The sequence below is a fragment of the Lepidochelys olivacea genome (assembly GCF_965140295.1).
Source record: "Lepidochelys olivacea isolate rLepOli2 genome assembly, chromosome: 9".
Taxonomy (NCBI): Eukaryota; Metazoa; Chordata; order Testudines; family Cheloniidae; genus Lepidochelys; species Lepidochelys olivacea.
The window spans coordinates 34,928,437-34,945,497 of record NC_140419.1 but is presented as its reverse complement, the minus strand read 5'-3'; the positions used below and the strand labels follow the sequence as shown (position 1 = coordinate 34,945,497).

The 17,061-nt window shown below is 39.2% G+C and overlaps 1 protein-coding gene across 1 annotated transcript in view; it reads right to left on the bottom strand.

Moving 5' to 3' along the window:
- The window catches only part of COL4A4 (collagen type IV alpha 4 chain), a 133,038-nt gene that overhangs the window by 52,490 nt on the left and 63,487 nt on the right, over positions 1–17,061 (bottom strand). Inside the window, exons 17-26 of the mRNA XM_084639793.1 lie at positions 15,762–15,831; positions 13,657–13,761; positions 12,447–12,611; positions 11,000–11,092; positions 10,431–10,594; positions 6,596–6,668; positions 4,227–4,333; positions 3,168–3,351; positions 1,143–1,211; positions 148–255 (exon numbers count right to left, since the gene is read on the bottom strand). Of these exons, the coding sequence (XP_084495919.1) occupies positions 148–255; positions 1,143–1,211; positions 3,168–3,351; positions 4,227–4,333; positions 6,596–6,668; positions 10,431–10,594; positions 11,000–11,092; positions 12,447–12,611; positions 13,657–13,761; positions 15,762–15,831 (1,138 nt within the window). The remainder of the gene's footprint in view (positions 1–147; positions 256–1,142; positions 1,212–3,167; positions 3,352–4,226; positions 4,334–6,595; positions 6,669–10,430; positions 10,595–10,999; positions 11,093–12,446; positions 12,612–13,656; positions 13,762–15,761; positions 15,832–17,061) is intronic.

The window sequence follows — 17,061 nt, the reverse complement described above, 5'->3', positions numbered from 1 at the left end:
ATCCAGCTTGTCGGGGAAAGGGCGGAGATGGTTAAAACTAGCAAGGCAGCTTACCCTATCCTGTGTAAGTATACATGCACATGTATTAACAGTCTGTGCAGCTCCATGTTTCAGGGGTAAAAAAGATACCATCTCCCTCTCACTTACCATCTGGCCCTATATCTCCTGATGTTCCTGGTTTGCCTCGTTGGCCCTTTTGCCCATCAAAGCCATTTGGCCCAGGAGGACCAGGGGGTCCTCTTAATCCCTTTGGTCCTAAGAACACAGAAAGAATACAGATTTTCCAGGATCTGCTTGTAACCTATCAAACCTCTCTGTGAACTAAAAGGAGATGTAAGTAAATAGTGGTGCATCTTCACCGTATGCTGCATTGTGTAGAATTTACAAGCAAGCCCTCCTTTTTATCTGCTCTGAAGATCAAGTGCTTTCATATCTTTCTGAACATTGTGGGAAGGGCCAGCCAAGTTGGCACAGGAAGGTATGACTGACAGCTGACAGCTTGGACCCAAGGGCTGTGCACTAGTCTGTAAATCTCCAGAACGGGGTTATTCTGGGCCCCTATGATAGTAAAACAACCACAGCAGAATAAATTAGGGCTGTTGATTAATCACAGTTAACTCACGTGATTAAAAAAATTAATTGCGATTAAGCACAGTTTTAATCGCACTGTTAAACAGAATAACTATAGCAGGGGTACTCAAACTTCGTTGCATCGCAACCCCCTTTCAACAATAAAAATTACTACATGACCCCAGGAGGGGGGACTGAAGCCTGAGCCAACCTGAGCCCTGGGTGGGGGACAAAGCTGAAGCCCCAGATCTTCAGTCCCAAGCAGGGGCCTGTAATCTGAGTCCTGACACACAGGGCTAAAGCCTTCAGGCTTCGGCCGTGGTGCTCAGACTTCAGCTTTGGCCCCAGGCCCCAGCAAATTTATGCCAGTCCTGGTGACTCCATTAACATGGAGTCATGACCCACTTTGGGGTCCCCACCCACAGTCTGAGAACCACTGAACTGGAGCATTCATCATGTGGCTTACTGTTTCTTAGTTGGCTACTTTTCAGTAGCAACTCACCATCATTTAAACACTAACAAATTCAATAAAAATCAGAACACCCTTCATTTTCCCCTCTGAATAAACACACCTTGAGCCCCTTGAAAACCTGGAGGGCCTGGACTTCCAGGATATGCTGGAACATAACAGTGGATGTCACCTGAAACAAGAGAAAAAAAATATTATGCAAGTATTGTACGCAAATAAAACAAGTTTGATTATCTACTGTAAGGTGTGCGAAAATATCAATATTGTCATTAACCAAATGTACAAACTGTAAGGATTATGGAATATTTATGCAAATAGTTATTTCCATATTCTTTAAGTTTAGGGGTATTTTAATTGTAATGTTCTTATTACACATTTGATATAAGGTTATATTAGTAATTTGATCAACTGTAATGTTGATGTGGGGAATATATTCTGCAGAGATTAAATATATTTGTATTTTCTGTGGTGTTGGCAGTAAAAATATTGTCTTTAAAATATTCTCTGAGAGGAGGTGGAGAGACTTTGAATATGACATTCTAATCTCAAGTATGTAAATTTCTGCTATGCCTACAATTAAGGCAATTCCACAATATCCTCTAAATGCTACATTGCATCAAAGCATCTTGGTGCAAGCTGCCTTAATGTTGAAATGACAGGCTCTGCTGATCTGCTACCTGAGATGTCCAGGTTAAGATTAGTTCCTAATTCTCAGAACAAGTTTCGACCCCATGCATATCAGACAAGTAAAGTATTCCAGGACCAATAGTGTCCGCAGCATAGAGGAGGTAGTGATAATTTAAAAATTGATTAAAATTCTCCTTTTGCTGCTAAAATATCTTTACGTTCTGCAGAGAAACAATTCAGGGTGATAGCTGGGCATGCAGTATAGAACCAAAAAGGGCACTTCATAAATAGTCTTCACCCTGTCTGGGTTGTTATAGCAAATGGAGGGTGAGTGTGACAGCTGTTGCTTGTTCAAAATAGGATGTATGTATCATTGTGATAAGGTATTTGGAAAGATGGGTCCAAGACTGTCCAAGAACTGGAAAATTCACCAGGGTTTGGTGCTTGTGTAAGTCAAACATGGGAAAAGGTTTGTCACACACAAGATGTTTGATAAAACACTAAAGGTGTTTAATTGAAAGTCAAGGCCTCTAACACAAGGTAAGTGATCTTTAGAAGTAACAGCGAAGGAAGTTTGGGAAGATCAGAGGAGAATTCAAAGGTTCATGAGGGAAGGAGTCCGCAAGATGGAAACCTGAAATTCAACCACAGTTTGTCTACCATAAAGAGTAGGAGAGTGTAATGACTTCAGTAGTAACATTTTAAATACATACTTGCTTTTTTAAAAAAGTCTACATTAACAGGATTTATAAAATATAGATAAAGACCAAATCTTTCTCACTTTATTCAAATGAGAATCCCTGTCAGTTAAGGAAGTAAACATTTATATTTGGATTTCTCAGAATCTAGAAAAAAATTAACCAGATTTAACCAAATAATTTTTAGATAGAATTAGCTTTGCACATGTAGCAACTTGTAATAAACAAGATTTATTCACAAGATTAACAGGAATATACTGAAAGTAAAAGAATTGAGAATATAGAAGTTAGACATTTTGGAATCACATAGCAAACTTGAACTGCACAGTTTTATATTAAATATTATACTGTATATACTTAAAATGTAGCATATGGAAATCATATTTACAATGTCTTTACTAGCCTCAGTTTTCTACTTTGATTTATTATTTCTTTTTCATATGCTATTCCACCTTTTCTGTCTGACATCTTTCCATATGTTATTCTAACACTACTTCGTGAATCAGCAATGGCTCTATACTGTGTGAATACTGTGTCATTTTCCCTGTTCCTTCATCCATCCCTGCAAATCTTTACTCAAATGAATACTCCTTGTTCAAGAGAGTAGTCCCACCAGGATCACACAAGTAAGGGTTTGCAGGTTCAGGGCCTCAGTGAATCAACATTCACAGATATTTCACGTTTCTTGTGCCTCACCTGTGTCTGCTCCTGAATGCAGATATCCCAGTTGAAAAGCAGATTACTTGAATCCTACCAAGCACATATTCAATGAGAATGTTTTTAATGTTAAATTTCAAAATTACCTCTTTGACCCTTTAGACCAGGTGGCCCACTTATGCCAGTACTTCCTGGGTCTCCAGGATGACCCCTGATTCCCTGTGGGCCAGGAAATCCCAAACCTGATGGTCCCATAGGCCCTCTTGAACCAGGAAGTCCTGGTGCCCCAAGAAATCCTTTATCACCTGGCAGTGCTGATCCACCATCACCCTATTTAAAAAAAAAAAAAAAAGAAAAAAAATATATATATAAGCTCCATAAGACTAGCCCCTTTGCTTTCTTTCATTAACTATTTGAAAAATCTTTGGTTACACAATGAAATTACTAAATGGATGATACATGTGATTTTTTTAAAATTAATCTTGCGGTAGGCTTACAAACTGCAATATAGGCTTAGTAACTTTACAGTACTCTCATGTAGTTGTCCCTGAAATAAAGAACAAATTTCTTCTCTGAGAGAAATCCAATCCCTCAGTGAATGGGCTTTGTGCTGGGAATTAGGTGGGTGTAGCTGTAGGGGCTAGAATCCCCCTCGGAACAGACCACAGGCCTGCTTACCGCAATGCATGCATGAGTACTGGAGATAGTTAATGGCTTGGAAAACCTTGCACAAGCCATTTACCAAGAAGTGAGTTTCACTGCAGTCAGTGGGGTTGACTAGGAGTAACAGAGTGGAATCTGGTCTATGATCATTTACAATCAAGTTGTTGATAAACATTTTAAAACTGAAGTCCTGATCAAAGCTAAATATTTCTATACATCTGATGTACAACTTAATGGAAAACCCTTAAAGCCTGCGCTCTGAACAAGGTTGTATTAATAGGAACATCTGGTAGATAGATACACTTGGAAGCTGTGCCTCAGTGGCACATCATGCAGATAAGAGTAAGATCCCTAAAATAAAGAGCAGTGTTTATATAAGGAAGTTAGATTTTTTTCATTGGTCAGCAGTTAGCTACAGGTTACTAGGAAAATATAAAACAGTTTAATCTGTAAATAATTTGGAAAATTTACTGACTTTTTTGTAAAATGAGAAATTAATTCAAAACAAAGAATGAAACAGTTGCTAACAAAGTTAAACATACTTGAATTCCTCTCTCTCCAGGCAATCCTGGATCTCCATCTCTGCCAGCAGTACCTTTTTGGCCTGGAAGTCCTGGAACCCCTAGAGGGCCTCTTTTTCCTTTTATTCCTTAAAACAATTAAAAAGAAGCTTAGAGTAATATATATAGCAGCTGTTTATTTCTTTCTCCTCAGTTGAATGATAGGTCATCATTACTGATATTTGGACAAAATGTCTGAGGCTCTACAAGAATTTTCTTCAGCTCATAAAGTGGGATTTCTTTAATGCAGGATTTAAGTTTCTTCCTCTGTTCATCTCTCCTAATTTGGAACAATTATTCTAGGATTGTGGTGGGTTGAAGTCTTTAAATCAAGACTGGATCTCTTTCTCAAACGTACATCCTCGTTAAAACAGAGTTACTGACTTGATGCAGAGATTACTGGGTGAAGTTCTTCGGCCTGTGATATGCAAGAGGTTAGATCACATGATCGTAATTACCGTGAGTTTGGGGTGGCCACATTATGCAACCCAAATGAGCGTCAGTAAAACCTGAATACTACATCACACCACCATGTGTCTTGTTTGTGCATATGTTTGGCTTCCAACAAATGCTTTAGAGAATTTTTTTTTTAATTGTTGGAACTGTGACTAAATGATCTAAAATAACTTTGTGTACATAAAAATGTCATGTCTTTAAAATCAGATATTGCAGTACATTGCAAGAGCTAGAAGCAATTTGGGAATCTCCCTTTTCCAGTGAGGTAAGATTCATGTTTTTAGTTATGCATAGTTACAAGATATTGAACCTTAAACCACACAGTGGTATAAACTGCACCTCAAAGCAGCGTAGTTTCGAGGACATTTGGGCAGAAGGAAGAAATGTTTTTATGATAGTTTGTTGTTTTGTTTTAAGTGATTGACATAACTGCTCAAAGATTTAGGATGTTAGCATAGTTGATATATCTTTGGGGACATGCATTTATGGGCAGAGTGCAGATGAAACAACTAAATGTAATTGTCACATGGCTTTGCAGTTTATCATATGGATATCATGAGGACATATGGGAGGTAGCGGGTCTCTCTCTCTCTCTTTTTACATATTGTATTAAGTGGGAACTTTGCTATCCACTTCAGTGGACCCAGGATTTCACTCAGTGTTATGCAGGAGCATGGTAAATAATGTGCAGTAGTTTAATTGCAAGAGTTTTATATTTTCCCCTAAACGTTTAGGAAAATACACTATTTGCACAAATTAAACTTCGCAAAAAATATTAACTCCATTTCACACCACTGTCTCAGGAAATCTATGACAAATAAACCAGGAATAATTTGTGCTGCTCCAGTGTCTGTGCATGTCTGTGAGAGCACACAAACACTCTACAGCACATACACATGTGCACACACAGATAATGAATTATTTGTGAAGAATACTTTATTCATCATATTTCTTGTTCATAGAATAATTCATTCAGCATTTTTTTCAGAATTCAAGTTGTGTGATTGATCACCTATTGGTTTTGGTCCCTGAGTGATTAACTGTAACTCCAACAAATAGACGGATGATTTCAGAGTTGGAGGAGGGGCAGTACGTGTCTGCCGGCTATAGGGTCCCTGGGTCAGGCCTGGGAGTAGCAGGCAGGCCCGGATCCCGCCCCCGGCCCCCCCTTGTCCCACTTGCTACTGAGGGGAGTGGCTGGTGAATGAACTGCAGTGAATGGATTGCCACTGAGGTGAGCGGTTAGAATCGGGACTGCAGTTTGCCACTGAGGCAAGTGGTTGGACTAAGGACTGTCAGTCTCCCAGAAAGGGAGAAAAGAACTGAGTGGGGCACAGCTGGAGGGCAGTGTCCAGAAGAGGACGACGCAGTCCGGTGAGCGACGCTGGTTCTGGAGGTGGAGACAGACGAGATGAAAGGCAAAACACTACCTAAGAAGGGTGTACTGGCAAACCCCAAGCTAATTCCCAGAACAGCCAGCAGAAGGCGCCGCAGTGGTGAGTCAACCTCCGTTACAGGTCCACTATGACCCCCAGATCCCTTTCCACAGTACTCCTTCCTAGGCAGTCATTTCCCATTTTTGCTCAATCTTAACTGTGTATGTCTCTGTAAATGCCCGAATAATAATATTCATGTGACATATTAGTCATTTGGTAGCAGCAATGGCAAGCTATTATGCAATCTGCATAGAATTTGGAGGGAGGAGTACAGGTTGCAGGAGGAAAGATTTTGTAGGAGGCACCAGGAAATCAATCTGTGTGAACTTGGCTTCAATGCTAGCACCTCTGTGCTGCTTTAATAAAGAGTCTGTAGTTTTACAAGCATGGAGTCCTCTCCCGTTATTATCCAGCATGCAGTACATGAAATACAACGGATGATAATAAATACAGGTTTACCTTTGATTTTCACTATGGCCAGGTCACCCTTTTCTCCTTTTTCACCAGCTATTCCAGAAGAACCAGGCTTGCCCTTGTGATTTAAAAAACGTATGACTTTTTAGCCATTTAAGCTCAAGTAATGAATCATAATAAATAGCATATCTCTGATGTTCTAAAATTATTTCCAAATATACAGCAATCAAAGCAACATACTGAGAGAAAAAACCACTGTACCTCATGGGATCCCTTTAAAGAAGGAGGTGTAGAAATGGCGCCTGATTCTTCATTATTTTTGTATCATTTTTATTAACTCCACTGATGTCCAGGGAGATATAGCTATGTAAAAATAAATGTAATGGAGCAAGGAATCAGGCCTCCCGGTCTCTATTCAGCCAGGGCATGTAAGACTTTAAGAGTCGTAAGACTAGAGCAAGTTGTAGTGTTCAGATGCTCTTCCCATTACAGCACCTGGCTCAGCACCCACTGATGCCAATAGGATCTCAATGGCTGTTGGATCAGTCCCATGCTATGTGAAAGCACATGGGTGGGTAAATATAAACTTTTGTGCCAGCTGAAGTTGATTTGCTGTGTTGTGAACAACGTTTGAATGGATGTAGTTAAGTTAAAATCTCATTTGTCTGAAAATGTTGTACCTACTAAATTATTCATAGAATCATAGAATATCAGGGTTGGAAGGGACCTCAGGAGGTCATCTAGTCCAATCCCCTACTCAAAGCAGGACCCCTTATTACTTTGTTATAAGTAAAATGTAAGACTTCAATACCTGAAATGGATTAGAGAAAACAAAGTATTTTCTGCAGCAGGGTAGGAACTGATGTTCCCATGCTGGGAAACATTCTGAGAATTCAAATAATGTTCCAAACCCAAATTGGAACAAAAAGTTGAAAACTTACGTTTTCACAAGCCAACAATCTGAAAACAAATTGTCAATTTGGGGTTAATTCAAACATTTTGTTTTGATCATTTTGAAATGTTTTGTTTGGATTTTGACCTTATTTATTTTTATTATAATTAGCTTAAATTTCAGAGCAAAAAGTTATTTAAAATAAAATATTTCAAGAAAAAAAATAAATTTTGTCCTAAAAGAAATCTGTTATACTGAAATGTCTCTTTGGTGCACATTTCTCGAATGTGCATACCTACAGCTCCTCAGATAGTAGACAAATGCAGATGAACAACTGCTCATATTGCCAACCCAAAACATTAAAAAATCATCAGATTGTTTATACATAATGAGGTTTTTAAAAATAATAAATTTATGGGTGTGTTTGCCTTCCTGATTCTGAGCTACTCAGGTCATGGCTTCAAAACTTTTCTTTGCAACCATAATAAGGGCTAAAAATGTACTTTAAAAAAAATGATGATTCTTGCATCATCAGTTGACTCCAGGAGCTGGATTTTAAGGGGGAGGGAAAAAATATTGTGAGACTAGTAATAAAATTGAGGAAAAAAAAGGAGTACTTGTGGCACCTTAGAGACTAACAAATTTATTAGAGCATAAGCTTTCGTGAGCTACAGCTCACTTCATCTTATGCTCTAATAAATGTGTTACTCTCTAAGGTGCCACAAATACTCCTTTTCTTTTTGCGGATACAGACTAACACGGCTGCTACTCTGAAACCAATAAAATTGAGGGAGTTGACAACACTGAGTTCTGCAGGCATTTCTTTAAATTCCACATCTGAATCACAGTGGGGTTTTCTGAGGCCCTGTCTACATGTACAGTGCTGCAGTGGTGCCTGGGCAGCCATCTGGCGAAAACACTCTGTGCTGACATAAGAGAGCTCTCCTGTCGGCATAAAAAAACCAGCCCTGGGAGTGGCATAAGCTATGTCGGTGGGAAAAGCTCTCCGCCGGCATAGCGCTGTGCACACTAATGCTTACGTTGGTGTAACTTGTGTCACTCAAGGGGGTGGAATATTCATTCCCCTGTGCTACGTAAGTTTTGCCAACATACATGGTAGTATAGACATAGCCTGAGAAAAAATAGTTTGGAAACCCCATACGTCATTTCTCTACTGTTTTATGATATCCAAATATGTACAGCAAAGTGATGTATCTTATGATGTGTGAGCCACAGTAAGACCACACACATATACATATTTTTGTTTATACTTATTCATGGTAACTGTATCACATAAAAAATACAGAAATTCAGATCTGGCAGCACTTCAATATATATACTCCCATGGATACAGTGTCTACATGTTGGACCAAAATTTGTCTACAGTGGGACAAAAATCAGAATGTGTAATAGATCATCTTCTTGAAACATGCACAGAAGGCAGTTAGGTTAAGTCTGCTTTTGTGCTGTTGGCAGCTAAGGGGTGTAAATTACACTCCCTGAAATATATTAAAGTAAATAAGTCTCTGTCTAGAATTAATAGATATACTGTGGGTTAGGTAACAAATGTCCTCATATAAATTATCAACCCAGTGAATATCTAGGTCTTCAGCTGTGACTTCCTTTCATTTGTTAGTCCTGCTGGCAGCCATTCCCAATAAAACAGCACACAAACAAGAGAGAGGTGGACGCACACATTTGAGGTGTTTTGTAATGATGACTTAATTCACCTTGCTATTTTCTTTATAAAAGTGGTTTATGATAAATTACATCCCAGATTTGATATTAGAACAAAGCTATACTAGAAAATATAAACTGTTGAGTGCAGATGTCAAATGATTCTAGTACTGAATTTTTTTTATGACCAGTGACGCATTCATATTCTATTTTGTAAGAATTATTTTCTTTAGGTGAAATTGTTATATTGCAGTGATGCCACATAAGCAAGTGAAAATACTTTAATTTGTTGGATCTAGTCATTTTCAGGAACTTGTTCCATATGGATACCTCTTGGCTTGATTGGATACCATTTTATCATACAGTGTCTGTAGGGAACATTAGGTTCTATATTAAATTCAGTTTGGCTCATTAAACAAATGAGCTCAGTGAATGCTGTATTAAGCACCTCAAAATAATTTTTTAGATAACAAGAAATGGAATACTTTTAAATGACAATGAAATCAGAGTAAAAATTACCAACTTCATGATAGTTCTACCTACCAATCAACAGTAAGAGTTCCAAAAATAAATTCTTATTATGTTTTATTAAGAAAAGCACTAGTTTGTATTAAAAGTATGTGTCATGCAGAAGGAGTTTTTGGGAGGTTTTTTTTTATTATTATGGCCTGCTGATCTTGAATATAACTATAAAAAATCCGTGGCTGTGTAAAGATTTAAGTTTGCTTCCCCCCCGACATCATGTGACTCCCATTTGATATTTCTTGCCTTTTAAACATTTTGTAAGGAGTCTTTTCCCATAATCTAATTAAGTAAAGCCCAACAATCTTCAAGGGCAAAAAGTGTACGCGTCTAAAATATTTCCAAGAAAAATGGTGGTTTCTCTAAACCGGAAGCACAAGAGAGAGTAAGGCAACCCAAATATAACCCATTCAAAACCTTCCCGATCTATTAATATAAAACCCACCTTGTCTCTTCTAGCCCAGCCCTCCACAGGACAGGATTTCTGTACAGACCAACAAAAAAATACCAACTCCCCAAAGGAAACTGAGAAATAAATTTTTTTAAAAACCCACACCTACAACGGGGACTGTCTTTACAACAAGAGGGAAAAATGTAGCCTTCTTAGAGCCTTAGTCATAATGGTGAGAAAAACAGAGAAAGAGGTGCCCAATCAATACTGAGCGCAATTCAAGAGTACAAGCACCTAGTGTCTTCTGCCTTTTCCTCGTCCAAATGGACACTTCCCTTCCTAGAGAGGTGAGTTTTTGTTGACTTTATTTTTAATTGAAACTTGTAAGAATTACTCACTGGGAGTCCTGTTGATCCTATTGTGCCAGAGAAACCTGGATCACCCTTTTCTCCATAGCTTCCAGGAAATCCCATCTGTCCTTCCCTTCCTTGATGACCAGGTGGCCCTTGTGTACCAGGTGGGCCAGCAGAACCAAGGTCACAAGAACAGTGGCCATGATTCCCTACACAAATGTAGGAAAACAACTTTGAACTGGTTGTGATATGCAACAGAAATATCATTCATTCTTTTTTCTGTATGTAGGTGGGGAAGTAAGTGGCTAGATGCCTGTTATATTCCACCACAGCTCCAGGAAACAAAAGTCATGTGATTCCCTATACAAGATGTGGAATCTTTACGCACTCTGGAACAAATTCTCTACTGGAGTAATTCCACTGACTTCAATGGCATTACGCTGGCTGAAAATCTGGACTGTATTTTCATGACTTGGCCTGATCCTCCAAGCTCTCCATTTAGAGAGCTGCCCTCGACTTCTGCTTGCAGGTTCAGGCCTTTAATGGTGCAACAAATGGATGGAGCTCAGCTAAGGTCTCCTCTGCATTAAAATCAGTTACTGATGCATACTTGCCTTTTTCGCCTTTTTCACCTCTTCTTCCCAGGGGTCCCATTTGGCCTTTTATTCCTTGATGTCCACGGAGACCTCTGCCATGACAAACTATACCTTAAGAAGAAAAAGGGCACTTATTTGAACTGAACATTTTTACAGCTTAGGTGACACATTCTCTCCCTTCCCCCCTCTATCTCATCCATTGGGATCCTCAATAAATAGCTAGGGATCTTATGAAATGGTTTACAAGCCACACGTATGGCACTGTTCTTGAAGTAAGACTAGAGTATGGAAAAGATCAAAATAAGATTATAGGCAATACTCTCTGATACTGCTTTTTTCTGTATTAGAATATTGGGGTTCATATCTCTTTTAATGGGTGTTGATTTGGGGCATTTTCCTCTGTTTTGGTCATGACTTCTGGATTTAGCTTGAGATTTTCAAAGCAATCTAGGCAATTTAGACACATATATTCCATGCATTTTAATTGATGTGGTTCTCTGTTAGTTAAGGCTTAACTTGAGAGTAAGGTACTGATTCTAATCACAATTATATTGATGTAGATCAGGAGTACCTCCACTGGAAAAAAAATAAGTTAAACTTGAGTACTTAACCTACAAATAATTAAATGTACTATATAGTGCATTTCAATAACTATTAAAATATCAGAGCCAGGTTTTCAGCTGAGGATCTGGCCTGAAGAAAAAATACTTTTCAAACCGATCAATGAACACAGATTGTGTGTCTGTTCACTATTGCCATGCACCTTGTGCGGTCATTTTGCCCCAGTGCAAGACTTCACAGCTCAGACATGGTGACTTTTTACACCCTCTTTGTATTGATTTAAGGGCTGCACAAGGTGCAGGGGCAATACAAAATCAGGCACAGAATATTTTTTTTAAAAAACAAGGACACCTACAACTGTCCTTTCTCCACGGGCATCTCCCATCAACCCTACTGTTCTCTGTCCTCCAGCACAGCCATCAGAACTAGGCCATCAGCTATTTACAATGACTACATTGGCTTCTTTCTAAATCTTGATACCTCAATGATTGCTGGTGAACATTTAGATTTAGTTTAGGGTATAGAGACATGGGAGAAATTGGTTCTATGCTAACGATTCCTATGAAAGAATTAATAGTAAAAAAACATTTTCCCTGCATATCTCATAAGAATGATAACAGCTGGAGTCCTTATCTGTAAAATTAATTAATCCAGTTGAGTGGGAAAGACCTCCCACGCAAAAGCTACACACACAAAAAGAATGGGACCCTATCCTCCGAAACAGAATCAACAATATTCTAAAGAGAGTAACAGAAATAAAGTATTGTATTTACTGTATACCTGATGCAACACCATAGAGCAGGCCTATGGGAAAATACCATTTCTATTAGCATGTTCTCACTGACTCCATAAATCTATTATTTATAATATTTTTCACACAAGACACTTATATTGTTTATCTTACCAGGTGGTCCAGGCAAACCCTGTCTTCCTGGTGCTCCTGGTAATCCTGGTGCTCCTGGAGACCCTGGTCTTCCTGGAGTTGATTCAGCAGTTCCAGGGAGACCAGGATCCCCGTGCGAACCTTTAGGACCTTGTTGCCCACACGCTCCTGGCAGACCAGGGAGGCCTATCGGGAAAATAGGTAAGTATAAATTATACAGAGTAATTATGAATATTTAAGAGATATGAAGAAATTATGGGCCATACAGTATCTTCCTATGAAAAGCCTCCCTGGTGTTGTGCCAGGGGTGGGGGGCTAGAAAAGCCAAGGTCTCTGAAGTTTATCTTGTGGAATCTGTAACTGGTATTTCCCTCTGGGGAATGGGTTTTGAGGCTGCTGAGGAGGCAGGGGCATGGCCTTCTAATCCTTTGGTTCCTCAGGATCCATGAGGAAAGGAAGCTCCAGCCTTGTGGAGAAACTGTTCCCCCTCCTCCAATGCCCTTTCTGATGCTCTTGCTCCCATGTGCTTGCCACCCTCACATGAAGGGACAGCAAGGAGCAGGTTTATTTTAGCAGAGTTAACGCCCAGTGGTTTTGAAGGTTATATTTGCACTAGTTCCAATGGAGAGGAACTAGCGCAAATGCCATGTCTTCCCCAACGCAGACATGCCAGCCCATTCCAGAGCCATAGAGACCTAACAATGTGATGTTGGCTCTAAAGAGCTGTTACAGGCTCCTGGGGAGAGGAGGAACTCATTAATCCTGCTTCCCTCTCCTCTCCTCTTCGTTAAGGTCTTTTCTGACTCATTTTCTGACAGAGGAGAATATAAGTCCTGTCCATTATATATAAGAGAGTGTGTGTATGTATGGGACACACACAGGTAAGCAATAACAATTAAAAAGAAGTTGAAAGTGTGCTTCAGTGAGGTTCTGCTGATACAAAAATCAGTGTTATCCTTTCTTTACAAAAAGTCATCTTCACCTTTTAAAACACTCCAACATTAGACAGCCTGAAATGAACACTTAAAGGATCCAGCTAATCCTCCACTGCCGGGAAATCCTTCTTCACTCAACATCACCTTCCCTGATTTACATGGCCTCCCCACATTGAATGTTGCAAAGGTTAAAACACATGACTTCCCTGGGTCTGTGCTCAATTTCTGTTGGCAGGTGGATTAAGGACAGTATATAGAGCTCTCAGTTCATGGTTTATAAGTCTATGATCTCTTACTTGTTCCATCTTCACCAGGTCTTCCTGATGGGCCTGGAGGACCAGTTAGTCCAATCAACCCATCATCTCCAGAAGGACCTGGTAATCCAGGATCCCCTCGAGAACCTATATGGGATTACAGTAAATGTCAATTTAAAACCTTGTACAATTGACAGCTTTTAGTCCTGGTTTAAAATGCAGTTGAAATGATGATTTGGGAACCATTCATAATTAAAATACATCACCTTTTCTTTATTACATTGGTTTCAATGTGAATTAATTTAATTATAAAGGAGGGGAATTTAGTTGCTTTTATCACTGGAGCCCTTCCCTTTTATTACATACATTATTTTAAATCTTATTCCATTCACCATTTGTGTATTAAATCTTGTGCCACTGCCCATGCTTCTGTTTAAAAAATAATACTTCTCTTCTTGGAGCATTGGCCTAGGATTATATTGACAATTCGCTTTTATTTAGAAAATGGCTTTCTTATCATATGCAGTCATGGCCCCAGCCATCCCAAGTCCCAGCCGCCCTAGCCCCAGCCCCAGCATGCTGCTTCCCTGAAGAGGAGCAGCCTGCCTGGGCTGGGGCCAAGGGGAAAGGGCAAGCAGGGCTTCGGGGAGGAGCGTGGTTGGGGCCACGTCAGGCTGTTTGGGTAGGCATAGCCTTCCCCAGCCTATGCACCGCACCACTCATGACCAGAGGTATTATATATTATTATAGCTATATATCAATAAAACATTTATATTTGATCATACACAGTTGAAGAAAATGGAGTTAAGCTGGAATAGCAAAACACTAGTATAAATTCTGCTCTCGGTTAACATCCAAACAGCCTCACTCAAAGCAATTAAGGGCATGCTTAACCTTAAATCCCATTTAAGCACATGGTTATGTACTTTGTGGCTTGATCTCAAAGGCCATTGAAATCAACAGAAAGACACCTATTTACTTTAACTGTCTTTGGATCAGGCTCTTTCAGAATAGAGATGTTCTGTTGAATTGGGGCATGAGTGGGGATGCTAATGCATCAATGGGAGCAGAATTTGTCCCACTGTGTATCTGGGTTTGTCTACACTGAAAAAATACAAAAAGCCACACAACAATGACCATGGCAGCGAATCTCAGAGCCCAGATATGCAGACTCGGTTTCACTACAGCATGAAAAATAGCAGTGTAGACGTTCCTGTTCCAGCTGGAGCTTGGGCTCTGAAATCCAGCCCCCTCCCCAGGCTTCAGAGCCCAAACTCCAGCCTAAGTGGAGAACAGCTACACTGCTATTTTCAGCAGTGTAATGCAAGCCCTGGGAGCCCAAGTCTACAGACCCAGGCTCTGAGACTTGCTGCTGCAGGTCTTTTTTTTTTTTTTTGCAGTGTAGATGTAATGTATGGGGAAGTTAATTCTAAAATGCTTCTCTGTAAGTTTCTATTGCAATAATGTTGCAAATAAGAGATCATTTTAACTGATAGTGATAATACTGTATTAAGCATATTATTCTGTTGCTAGGTCGCCAGCACATAAAACCACATTGAAATACAATATATACATTTTGGAGTTTATATTAATCTGATATAACTTTTAAAACTGGTGGAACCCAGGGGTGAAATTCTGGCCCTATCAAAGTCAATGGGAGTTTTACCATCAACATCATTAGGGCCAGGATTTTCAACCAAGGTGTGCAACCCCAGACTTCAGTTGAAGCCATGAGTCCACATGTTGTGGCAATCTGGATATAAGAATTCTGAAATGCAATCATATGTGTGCTCTGCTCATCTGCATGCCAGTCCCCAGAATGGCCCTCCTCTTCCCAGCTATTTTAAAATATTCTTAGATCTAAGAACCAGGAATAAATTGACAGATCTGGGTTTGTTTATATGTGTTCTGAGGTCTTGCTAACATGTATTACATCTGAAGTACATGCTTTGGGCCAAACACTGTTCTCATACATCCTATGCAATTCCACTGACATCAACAAGGTGCAGGCAATGACAGAATCTGGCCAGTAGAGATCCAGTGTTCTGAGGTGCTTAGTATGCTCCCATCAATTACTCTCAGCACCTCAGAGCACAGGGCCCTGTATGCATTACACAGTATAAAGAGTAGTTAAAACCAAGTGAAACCTTTCATAGCAACAGGTGGTGTTCCAAAAACTCCAGGCAGGCCTGGTTGCCCTCGTTCTCCAAGATCCCCCTGAAAGAATTCATTAAGTTTATTGATAGATAGTAGTGCGCCACCATGTAATTAAAGATAGTATCATAAGGCATACACAAAAGGGGACATGGCAAACTTAATTCTGGCATGTCTTAATTTTTGAGTGCTTGCCTCTGAAACATTAACATTTTTTATTTAGTTTTTCTTTTTTTTTTTAATACAATACTATAAAAACGACTCAATATCTTTGAAGAAATCAGTGGCTAAGTGGGATAAACTGCTCAAATGTGCTTGTCTGCTTGAATTTTCAGAACTCTGACTGTCATATCTGGTTACATTAGTATATTGTGCTAAACACAAGTGATATTGAGTCAATTACAGGAAATTCGGTAGCACAAGGCTTATTATAAATATATTTAATTAAAATTATTTTGATTTAGCCATTAAAATGTAGTGATTTGATTTAAAATTTTATACAAAAATTGGGAAATGATTTTTCATAATGATAGATAAGCACAAAGATGGAAAGAGATTTTCCATAGATTGTCAATGACATACATGTTAAGAGAGACCCAAAGTTCTTACAGATAATTTAGCCAGCTGCTTCAGAGAAATATACAAATACAATATGCATAATTGCAATGAAAATCTTTTCAGGACCTGTTTTGAGAATTTCTAAATTAGCTTGTACTATTATCTACTTTGAATTGGGAAGAAGTGAATTTCGGATGTTAAAGGACTCTCTGATATGACAGATTAAATCAATGAAGCGATGATGGAGGAATTTTGCAACTGCCTCTTTCTTGTAGATTAGGCATCAACCCAGCACTCAGAGGCAAACAGGAATTGGGTGCCTAAGAATGTACAATCTCTTTCTGTGAAATCTGGAAATTGCCTGGTGAGGTAGCATTCATGGGACTGCACATCAGGACTACGGGCCTCTTTAGGACTGAGGCTTGGAGTACTGGGACTATAAAACTGGATGCTCAAGTTTTTATCCTGTTGCCATCTCTATAGTATCTGAGCCTCTGACCATATGGGAGCTTTTGTTGACTGCTCCCCTTCTCAACAGCTGCAGGAACTTTTTCCGTTCAACTTATTTTATTGACTGTAATAATAATTGTGGCCCTTCTAGCTATTTTAAACAGCAACCAAAGTTTGTCATCTTTGATAATAAAGCAAAGAGGTTTTCATCATGCAAAAAAAAAAAAAAAAACAAATAGGTTTATTTCTTCACTTTCAAACTTGAAAAATATTTTAAGATCTGCT